Genomic DNA, 12634 nt, shown 5'->3' on the forward strand with positions numbered 1-12634 from the left:
TTTCGATTTGTCACCCATTGAGAATTGGGGAGGGACAGACTGTATTCCAGCTTTGGTTATCTAACCGTGAGGGATCCGGAGCAACAGTTGAAAGATCTGTGTGAAAATCTGTCACAGGATAGTATGTACAGTACATAGTGTCTGTAGGCCTCCATGCCTGACTGTTTTGTCATATGTATCTAGGCAAGAGGTTCTACATGGTAATAAAAACTTTATTACCCCATAGAACCTCTTTAAATTGTATCGTCGTTCCACGGGAAATTGACTTTGCCGTATTGTAATCATAATCACATTTGCACCGAGGAAGCTTCATTTGGTTCCGTTGCTGTCGTCTCGGTTCCTAATTTTTTGTCAACGAATATATTTTCACACGGATTATTAGTTACAGGAAAATCAGTTATTTTCTCCATCCATTATTTGTGATTAATTTTTTTTTCAAGATTTTTTTTTTATAAATTATAATGTTTTTGCCCATTACAACACTCTAGTGGAAAACATCATAAATGGAAATTTTACCAATTTAAGAAGTACTAATTAAGAATTTCACCTATTAACTACAAATTCTATTTTTGTGATTTTTCTATTAGGGAGTTGTAAAAACTGACTGATTATATTAGTGATATATTCTAACAAGGGCAAGACCAGAAATAGTACAAAGTTTTTGGACAAGACTGGGCTTATTTAGGTTCAGCAAGTGTAATAAAGCCTTAGATTATCAGGTGTAGAAGGGCTTTCATTTCTTTGAAAAATAGATTTAAACATTACAACATACACTAATTGTAACTTGTTTCAACATTTGTGATAATTGAGTCGAGTGGCAAGGATCTGCACAGTAGAGACTGATTCAAAAAAAACTTTTTTGTTTTTGTTTCCATCTACTTTTTAAAATTTTATTCATAAATGCAATTAATAAATTATAAAATATTAATACTTCATTTAAAATATTTTTTGTTAAATATTTATTTAGTAGTTTGTCTACTGAACATTTTTCCATTTTCTATATTTATTAAAATTACTTATAGCTAATATACATGTATGCAGGATAAGTTATCATTTATGACTACTGTTATACAAATGTGTAAGAAATGCAGCAACATATTCTTTCTGTTGGGTTGACAAGTAAGTCATAAGTAATATTGGTTTTTCAAAGTATTATTTTTGTACCACAGTGCAATTTTTACTTTGTACTTATTAGTGGACATTTTATTTGATTGTTTCACAAAGATGTTGCTAAGAATACCATATTTGGTGTTTTCTGTAACATTAAGTATATTAGTATTGATCAAAATGAATTGTTCAAAAGAATATTTAATTGAGGCATGTAATGTTATATGAATTTAGAATACTAGATGTATACACTGTATGATGATGATGATAACAGTTAGAATCTTTTTTATAATGCAAGTACTTTTAGCAATATAAAATCATTGTCATCAGGCTAACAAATGTAGAATGGAACATAACTATGTGCATTAGTCCTATAACATTCTACAAGTTTAAATATTTGGAATATTTAAACTTTACAACAGGATTTGAGACTCGTGGTATATTTCAAATTCTGTTCTTTCTCATACTCATAAGCCTCAAATCCTGTTGTGAAGTTTAAATGTTTGGAATATTTAAATTTCTAGAATGTTATAGGCTTATGAACGTTGCAACATTCCATTCTACAATTTATTAGTTTTGCAACAATTTTTTATTGTTAAAAGCACTTGTTAGCTCTAAGCAGGAAATACTTCACTTCACAAAGTATAAAGTTCTTTATGTGAATGGCATTATAAAAAAGATTTTAATGCCATCTGACAGGGTATACATCTAGTATTATATGGACTTTGTAATAGTATTTGTCAATATGAATTTAGAAAAGATAGTATTGTACCAATGAATAATACTTATAATGTATAAAATAGTGAACTGCTGAACATCTGAAAATATGCACCAGAAACTGGAACCAATGCTGGTGCAAATTATACCTTCACAAAATGTATAATTTTAATAAGTATAGAGATGTAGAGAATGGACAAATGTTATTCTATATTAAAACGATACATGGCAATGCTCAACGAGGAAAATAAATCATTCCCCACATTAACAATGAAAAAAATGCCCAAGCTTCTTTTGAACTGCAAATTTTATTCATAAACATAATTAATTAAAATATCAAGTGCTTGTTTTGTTTTTCGTAAAATTTTAAAATTGGAAACAAAAGTTGAAGAAAGAAATGAACCAGTATGAGATTGAACCAGTCTCCATCGTATAAATCTTTGTCGCTCAACACTCGGCTATTTCAAATGTCGGAAAGAGTTAGAACGTGTTACAATTAGTAGTATATATTGCATTTTTTGTAAAAATACAAAAGCCCGTCTACATCCGGCAATCTAGGATTTTATTACTTTTCTCCGAACCTTACGGTCCCGTCCGAAAAGTGTTTCTGCTTCTAATTCTTTCCTCGTAAGTGATATTTACTTCAATCTTCCAATATAGTAAATGCTTGTTAATATTCATCTTGATTCTAAGTTATGAAAATTATAATTTAATATTCAAAGTTAGAATGTTTAACTTTCTTCATTTTTTGAAAATTAATTTTAAAAGAAACAAAAATTCATATATTAGTGTTTATAAGAAATGTTACAAAATATTTATGATAATTTTAAATGATTTACATTAATAATTTTACTATTTAATAAAAACATTTTCTAAATTAATAGAAGGGTTTTTCATAACTTTGGACTTGTGTACACAATTTTATACTTGTGAAAGTTATCATTTTCATAGATTGAGTAGTGTTTCTAACTTTTTAAGAAAGTGAGGAAATTTCTGGTAAGTAAACAAAGTACAATTAACACTGATGCAAAAATGCTATGAAGATGAGTTTTAGGCATTAAAAAAATGAGCATTTTAAGAAATATTTCTACACTTAAATGTAAGAATTTTAGCCATTGTTAATAGATGAAATAAATGCTCTTAACAGATGCTATTTTGTTTAGTTTGATTTAACGTGTTTTTTCTTTTGAATTACTAATATTTCAGTGTAAAAAGTTGGTTGATGAATTCATTCCAGAACTTATTGAAATGCTTGCATCCAGAATGGTAACTTTTTATTTTTAATTTTAGACCTTTTTTTAAAATTATTAACAACTTTTCAATTAGCATCTTTTATATTTAAATTATTTCAATTTTAATAGGATCCTAATATGGTGTGCACTGTCGCTGGTTTGTGCAATGGTGAAATATCGAAGGAACTATCTGTAAGTGTCAATAATGTTTTTATCATAATATATTGAAAAACAAGAAATTATTTATTGTGATGTCACAATGCCAGGCTACAATTTTTAATCATATTTTTAATTCGTTTAATTTAAAATATATGCTCTTCACCTGTAATGTCTTACCCCTGTACATCATAATTTTCCTTTAACAATAGTTGTGCCAGTTATCTGTTAACTGCTTTTGGGGGAAGTTTTGAATTGAAATAATGTGACTTCCAGTTTGCATTGGAAATTCATTTATAGTTTATGGGGGCATCCTGCCCCCAAGGTTTCCATACCTGGTCTTGTCTTTGATCTAACTCTTTTCTCAAAATTAGAGAAAGACGGATGAATGGACGACAGTGGAAGTTTATAAGTACAGTTTCTTCAAAATGAGAAAAGTATTACTTAATAAAAAAATTTAAATTTTGACTTGCTCGTATTTTGTCCTAGAATAGGATATCTGAGAAAGGAACTTTTATTAACCATGCTTATGAGGATAAAGCGATTCCATCATATACTAAATTAGACACAAAACATGCTCCCTTACTTGGAGTGTGCCTATTTTTCATAATATTTAAGAGAGGAATTTTGTCATATCTTCTGCACCATGTAGATATTTAATTACAAAATATTTGAATTTCTATTTAACCTGAATGTGGCTTATATTCATATCTGTGCTGCATTACCAATATTTATCAAACTAATTGTTAGTTAATATTTTTTTAATATTCTCCTTAGTCTAACTTTAGGTAATTTTTAATTTTTTGTCAAATCTCTGATAATGTGTGGGCATTATGTTTTATTTACCACATAATTATACAAATACAATAAATCTACATATCTGCTCTATTCTTATATTTGTATCCATATCTTTTTGCGCAATACTCTTATTGTTTTCTTGGGTATTTCTTGAGCCAAACTTGTCTTTTTAAATTATTCTTAGTAAATATACTTCATATATTCTGCTATTCTTGCCCTACCATTCCACATAAAATGTCTTCTCAACTTTATCATTCTTCATTTTTATTACATTTACACCTGACTGTATGTTTTTAAACAAACCTTTTTCATTTCTCACATGATTGCATTATTTTTGAAAAACAATCTTCCCTCATATTTCTTCACATATTTGTTTAACATCAATGTCTTTGATTAGAACAGTTAGTTTCTTTTTTCTTACTATTAAGGGACCACAAAGTTTTATCATGTCTATTTTTCACAGAGGTACAAACTTTTTAAATATCATAATATCAAATTCATTCATATTTTCAATGCTTTCCTTTACCAAAATATTGTCACTCAAAACATTTCTCTTGTGTTTTTATTCAAATTACTTTTATCATAATATCCATTCAGTTTCTCAATATCTTTCTCTAATCCTAGGTTCCTTGTTTATATAAATATAATTAAATGTTTTTTACTGCCTTGTGTAAGGTTTGTTTTGTGTTGAATTTTATTAACTGTCTTTCTTAATTACTCAATTAAAATACATAAATTATCTGATGATGATAAATTAAAAAATTGTTTTGATGTATAAGCACTATTAATTTCCAAGTACTTTTGAACTATGAGAAAATATTGTTCCCTTTTTTCAATCAAATTTAACATTATTTTATTACTCAACTACGAACTATTTAAAGTCTACATTCTACTCATTTTTAAACAAACATTAAAATATGAAAACTTATCTCAATTTAAAGCATTTCTAGACTTACTTACTTCTACATTAGTCATTATCATTTCTCATTTTCTGTGGTGTGAAAATTGAAGTTCAATTACTAGTACTACAAATGTTTAAATGTAGATTAGCTTAGATCTTCACTGTTACACATCTACAGAACTCTGTAGATGTGTAACAAGTGTGTAAAGTATATACACACTTAAACTATACATACATATAATACAAGAATAAATAAGTGTGTATATATTGGTACAAGTACCAATATAGATCATGATTATTTATGCACAAGCCTGCACATTAGACATATAAGAAAATTCAAAAATTTAAAAAGTTCCAGAACAAATGTTGTTATAGAAATTAGAATCGTTCGATTCTTCTGTTCCCGACAAAGGCCATTCAAACTGGCCGAAAACGTTCAAAAATTTGAATAAAAAGGCTGCATTTTAAAGGTTTTTGTGTCAAGGATTGAGAATTTTCACTAGTAATGTCATTTACTCTGGCCTCATTATTAATTTTGAAGTACTTGGATTTTATTTCCTTCCTTTTCATTAAAGCAGTTTGCTTTATTATTTATGCTGCTTAATATTGTCATCATGAATATAGACAAGTCACAAGTAATTACTTTGGAACTTGGCTATACTGACACACAACTGGATTCTACTTTTTGTTATATTTCTAATCAGCCTTGCAATTAACATAAATCAAAATTTGTGGTATTTGTCTTGTATTATGTTGAATCCATAAGGAATTAATGCTAATGGAGGGATTTTTGATTTTACAAGAAAACAAAAATACTTCAGAAACTGGGTTATACTATACTGTGGAAAATCTCTACCTTGGTATTTACTATTCTGCTGGATGAATATCATGATAGGGAGTTTCTGCATAAAAAGAAAACATTTTGAGGATACTTCTTTCTCTAAGAGAAGTAAGAAATAGCTAAAACTTTCTTCATTCATTTATTTTCTAATTTTATTTTTTAAATTATGTTTTCAATAACTGGATCGACAACTAAGTTCATCAAAGAAAACCTTTACGATGAAATAATCTGACAGATAAAATAATCTAGTGTAAAGTACTATTTTTAGTATCTTAGGAAACCGACTATAATTACAGTCGGTAAAACTTCCGTTAACCTAACGGGTACTTTACGCGGATTCGAGATTAGTTTGCCAGGCCTGGGCTTTTAAGCGTGCACCGAAAAATTAGTAATAATAACGATAAATATCAAGTCAAATCAAAAGTTCAAATATATTTAATTAGTAACTAGAACGTACTACGTACAAATGTCAATAATTCAAACAAAATTTATTAACGAAAATCAACAAGTCAACCCGACAATAAACTCAGCTACTTAGCTTAACTTAATAGTAATTCCCCTTTGAATATTCGACAATCAAATACTTAGAAACTATGAACAAAATCTCTTACTAATTACACGTCTATCCGTCACCTCACTATACGAAGAAACTATTTCCTCGATCCTTTCGATATCGTCAAATCGTCAATCGAACTCCTCTTTAACACCTTGGATCGTCCAATTATCAATCTGGACTTCTATCAGAAAATACTTCGCTTTCGAATCTACCTCGCTCTCAAAGTCGCCTCGATTTGGAATTCACCTCGGTTTGGAAATCACCTCGCTTTCTTCGATTAACGTACGGGTTTTATACTGTGAGGTGACGTCACACTTGAGCTGGGTTACTCCCCTTATTTACATACTTAGTTGCGAACATTAACTTTCTTTTCTGGCAGCTTTAAGTTTCCGACAAAGCTTGTAAACCGTTTACAAAATATTTATCATAATTTTCTGGGATGTTTAAGACGGTTTATCAAGTATTTCTCTACTAGTGATTGTGGGGACTCCTCCCTCCATTTTTTTTCTGCGGACTGTTACTTCCGCCGGGCAGCGCAAGTGCGCAAGATTTTTCCTACGGCGCTTATTTTTCCGTGAGTTGTTTTATCTTCATTTTTCATTACTAACAAGAGAGTGGTGGGGAACCTTCGTCCTAAATAAACATAAGCCCCAAACAAAAGATAATAAAACGGAAATAATAATAAAATAAAAATAATGCTCGGACTCAGTTCCTTACACCAGTAAATAATTTAGCATAACTTATAAAATTTGCTTTTTTGATACTAAGAATAAGATTTTGTATCATATAATTAAAAGCATTGATAATTTTTGTACTTTTATAATAATTACATTTATAAAATTAATTTTCACATTAAGTAAAATGTATTTTTGTTAATTTCTAGAGTGCAGATATAGTATCATTGTTCTACAAAAGTAAATACAATTATTGTAGCGACTGCAAAAAAGTCTTTAATGCTGTGAAAGAGATTTTTACGAAGGTTCCTCAGGTAATTATTTAGCATTTTAAAATTTAACTTTATTTATATATATAATGATAAAATATAAAATGGAATGTTATAGTTCCTAAGAATCTACACTTTGAATGAGAACTAAGATTTTAATCAAATTCTAAATTTGAATAATTCAAAACATTGTATTTGAACGTTTTTTAAGTTTAGTTTTGATATAAAGAATCATTGTTTTTGTGTTGAGTATACTAAAATATTTTAGAGTAAACTTACTTTACTGGCTGGTTTTCCTTGGTTGGGGTTGAGCTTAGTGCCAGCAACTCTGTCTCAGAAAACAATGATGTTATGAAACTGAGACAATCAAAAAACAGGACTGATAAAATGGCTGCAATAACAAGGAAATGGAAACATGGAGTGCAACATGGGACCTGAATGTATAAAGTCTATACAATATGGGAGCATTAAAAAAACACAATTGAAGAACTACAGAAATGCAACATAGATACTTCACTGTTTGAAGGAATGAGATGGACAGAAGAGGAAAGTCTCATATTTGGGCAATACACAAAATTATATTGAGGAAGCAATAAACATGAGTTTGGCACAGTGTTTGCCATCAAGAATGAATGAATACATTCCTGGTATTCTGCAGGTGGAGTTTATTACCGATCATATACTGTATTATGGTTGAGGGTAAGAGGAAGATGGCATAATTAATATCCATCCATTAACAGAAGACAAGAGAGATGAAACTAAGGATGAATTCTTCATTATCCTAGATCTTGTTGACAGAACACTGAAATATGACCTTACAATGGTAATTGGGACTGTAACACAAAAATAAGAAAGGAGACAGTTTAGAAACCTACAGTTGGCAGATATAGCTTACATGCCGATTAAAGATAATGAAATGAGATTAGTAACCTTTGCAAAATTCAAGAACATGGTTGTTAAGAGCAGTATGTTCCTCCATAAATGAATTCACAAACAAGCATGAGTATTGCCTGATGGATTTACAAGGAATCAGCTGGATCATTTACTTGTAGACTGCAGATCTAGTATCCGTACTAGATGTTAGTTCATATCCAGGTGCATATAACAGATCACTTCTTGGTAGTAGCAAAAGTGTGACAGCAAACAATAAATAATAGAAACAAAAAAAAAAATCTCCATAACTTAAAAATATGCACAGAAGTGCTAAGGGAGAAGGAAAAAGAGGAAGTATACAGATACACTGAAAGCTAAACTACAAGCTACATCAACAAAAGATACTCCCAACAATATTAACAACCAATAGTGGATGTTGAGGGATTGTATCACATTGACATTGAAGGAAACACTGGACATACAATGAAAAAAAACAAAAAAAAAAGGAATGATACAATGATGGATGTTGAGCAAAAGTAAAGAAGAGGACAAAAATGAAGTTCATTTGGCAACAACAATCAATAGATGAAAGGTATGAACTGTACAAAAATGTCTGTAAAGGAGCTAAAAAATATATTTGCAAGGCCAAGAGAATACATAAAAGAACAAATCTATAGTATAGAAACTAGTTTATAAAGAAAACATTAGTGTGTTGTACAAAAGAACTTTGACCTTTAGACAAGGATACAAGTTTAAGTGCATATTTGTATGGGATGAAAACAAGAAAACAGAAGAGTACAAGATCCTGAACAGATGGCAAGAATACATCAAAGATCTGTCGAGCATCATAAAAGAAAGCCAAGACACAAAGGGCACATGAGATAGATGCCTCTTACTAAATATTTGGAATAATGAGCTTCAGGCAAATGGAAAAAAGTATCATTTGTCCCTACACAAAAAAGGAAGCAAAGAGCTATGCAGTAACTACAGGGGAATAATATCATTACTGAATACAACAAAGTACTGTCGATGCTTTTCAAATGGCCAACACCTTAAGTAGAGAATGTTGTAGAGGAGCATCAATGAGGGTTTAGACAGAATCAGTCAACCATTGACCAGATATTTACCTTAAGACAGTTGCTGGAAAAGAAGTGGAGTACAAGCAGGATGTACACCAACTTTACATTGACTTCAATAAAGCATATATGACCACAAAGAACTATGACAAATAATAGCTGAATTTGGAATACTCAAGAAATTGATTTTTCTATACACACTTATTTTTATTAATCAGCAGAGTCAGGGTTGGAAACAAACTGACATAACCCTTCAAGTTAACTACAGGACTTATGGGAAAGAAAACATCTCTTTGCCTGTTATTTAATCTAACACTTGAAAAGGTTATTCACAAATTGCAACAAAGTGACTGGAGGCAATTCAGTTCTACTCTGAAAAGGAGTAGAACTGAATTGCCTCCAAGCATTGACATATGCAGATGTTTACCTGATAAGTGTGACTCATGAATACCTAATCAAAAATGCATCACTATTACTCTCAGAAACAGAGAGGATGGGCCTGAAGGTTAATGAATCAAAACAAAGTATCTGCTACTATCAAGAGGATATCAGAGTGATAGCACTGATAGCCTTCTGGTGAAGTATACATTTGAGAGAGTCCTCAATTTCATTTACCTCTGATCTTTAGTGGACAATAACAACTCCATCACAACAGAAATTTAGTGAAGGCTCCATAAGGCTAATGCATCATACTATCGCTTGCAAAGAATACCACAATCTAAACAAATTTCCAGAAAGGTAAAGATAAGATTGTATAAAACCATTATCTGACCAGTGCTGCTATATGGCTGTGAAATATGGCCCGTAGTCACCGAACACAAATTGCAAGTGTTTGAAAACAAAGTTCTCGGGAAGATCTTTGGATCCGTTCAAGATAGTAGAACCGGTACCTGCAGACGGATGCACGACGAATAACTACATCGCAATATTGACGACTACGACATCATTCAAATTATATCAGAGAGATGCACCAGATGGGCAGGACATATAGCCTGCACTGACACAAATTGATATATACACAAAGCACTGACTGGGAAACCTTAGAATAAATGACTTATTGGATACTCTCCATTGTGATGTAAAGATGGACTGGAGAGGAATCTACAAGGAGTGAGTATACTCCCTGGGTGGATGCAAGAGGCACAAGACAGAGAAAAATGGAAGGAGGTCGTTAAGGGCCCAAGAGGCTCAAATAACTATTGAATATATAAGATTCTACACTATTTGTTATAAAAATTCAATTAGATTAACATATTTGATAAGTTATTCTCCTATTAACTAGTGCCCTTCAATTACAAAAGCTTTACAATATTAATAACCAAAACTTAAATTATAATTAAGAATTTAATCCCTTAGGTTTAAAGTTGTAAAGCCCAGATTTTAGATAATGTTGCTGAATCCTACAAAATTCTAAAATATTTTATATGAAATTGTGTATTACATTGAAGTAATTTCTTTGTGGAAGAAGTGATAAGTTATCATTTGAGGATTTGAAAATTATTAGTTTGTATTTATTATAATGTTGTAATTGTGATTATTGATATAAATGTAGAATAATTATAACTTCTTACTTCCTATTTTTTCAATAATTAAATCATTGTGAGAAATGATCTTGGCAAAGTACAATTTTATGCAGAAAATATTGTATTAGAGTAATTCGAGACACAACACCTTACGATGCCGAGACAATTTAATAAAAAATGCAACAAATATTGTAGTAAAAGTATTCTAAACAGTTTACCAGTTATCAAGCTGATAAATAGAACATTGATTCTAACACTTATTATTTATCTATTTTTAACTTTGGTACTTTTCTTTTCTGTTAAAAACAATTAACTCTAAAACATATGTGTGTGTACATGTACAGTACACTGTATTTTACAGCATATAAGCACCACCTGTTTCAGCACAGAATATTTAGTTTAAATACACTAAATATTTTTCTTATCATTATTTTGCTTTAACCGGCCATTAGAAGTTTTAACACTCCAAAATTGGATCTTCAAAATGAGTGTAATGCTTTATTTATCATTAATGGCATTTGAAACGTTTCCAACTGTTAAACATATTGTTTACATTTTAACAAAGATTTTATATTTTATAGCTAATAAGATGTTAGTTAAAATCAATGAAATAAATGTAATTGAAAGACTCAGACATTAAAAGTAACTTTTAACGTTTCATATAATTTCTTTTCTCAAACTTTAAAGTCAAGTATGATACTCATGATAGCTTGGCCATCAATCCAGTCTCCCCAGTGTCCTTGTCTTTGATTTGGTTTCCATAAAAATGTTAATCACATCAACATTCAAAATTAAATGTATGTTTTAGATTTAGTGTGGGCAAAAAGTTGCATCTCTAATAGCTAATAATGACTAGGCACACACTATCTTATAAATAAATGTTTATCAAAAAGCATATTAAAAAATTCTAAATTCTTTTTAAGGAAATTCAATAAAACAATAAAATAAGAAACAAAATAAACAATGATGGATGATGATTGCATTTATGTAAACCTCCTTATATATATATTATTTATTTATTTATTATATAATTTGTTTGTTTATTTATTTTGATGCCATTAAAGATCAAATAGTGAATGTATAAATAGCCAATTGTTTTTACATGGGATGTGGCTATTTTTACATACACCATTTTAAAAGTTAACAAGGAATTTAATATATTGAAGAAACTTTGGATACATTTTAGTCATACTTGTAAAATAATATATTTCTAAAAGAGTTAAACCAATTTCATAAGTAACTGACTGTAATTTTATGATAGGCTATTGTATTATTTTTATGGTGAAAAAGTAAAAAAATAATTCTAATTTTTAAATTTTAGGATGAAATGCAAGATATGCTTTTGAAAATATGTAATCAGTTATCAGAATCAAAACAGGTAAATTTTAATGTACAAATTATTAACAAATATTTTAACTTTTTTTATCCCTTGGGCTTCTAATTTCAATCAAGAAGAGAAATATTCTTTAAATGATTTTATAATTATAGATAACAAGAAAAATCAAATCGGATATTTATCGAGCATTTCTAAAATTAATCTTACTATATTCCAGTATGTAATTAAGTGATAGAAAGTAAACGAATAATGAATCATCAACTACCCTTATGAGAATGAAATTATTATTGAAATCAATAATTTATTAAGAATGATTTAAAACTGCAAATTTAGTCAATTTAATATTAATGTACTTTTATTTATTAACTACTTTCGAATCTGTTCGTACGAGATTATTTGATTTTGTTTACTCTAAAACGTGGCATGAGATTATTTAAGGGAACATTTAACATCTTGAATTAAATTTGGCATATGCTATCATTATGATAATAAATATTACCAAAATTAACAAACTTTTTGAAATAACTTTTTAATAATGAAAATTAAAAGCTTGTAAAAATAACAGAAATTTTAAC

The 12634-nt window shown here is 29.5% G+C and overlaps 1 protein-coding gene across 4 annotated transcripts in view; it reads left to right on the forward strand.

The window, feature by feature from the left end:
* Positions 1–12634, forward strand: part of Sap-r (Saposin-related) — a 115541-nt gene that overhangs the window by 21311 nt on the left and 81596 nt on the right. For 3 of the 4 annotated variants that reach the window (XM_067275448.1, XM_067275451.1, XM_067275449.1), the window contains exons 5-8: positions 3031–3090; positions 3186–3248; positions 7192–7296; positions 12045–12101. In XM_067275448.1, coding sequence (XP_067131549.1) covers positions 3031–3090; positions 3186–3248; positions 7192–7296; positions 12045–12101 — 285 coding nt within the window. The remainder of the gene's footprint in view (positions 1–3030; positions 3091–3185; positions 3249–7191; positions 7297–12044; positions 12102–12634) is intronic. The other variant, XM_067275450.1, reaches the window with a different exon arrangement.

Source organism: Centruroides vittatus, unplaced genomic scaffold (assembly GCF_030686945.1).
Source record: "Centruroides vittatus isolate TY-2023 unplaced genomic scaffold, ASM3068694v2 contig_620, whole genome shotgun sequence".
Taxonomy (NCBI): domain Eukaryota; kingdom Metazoa; phylum Arthropoda; class Arachnida; order Scorpiones; family Buthidae; genus Centruroides; species Centruroides vittatus.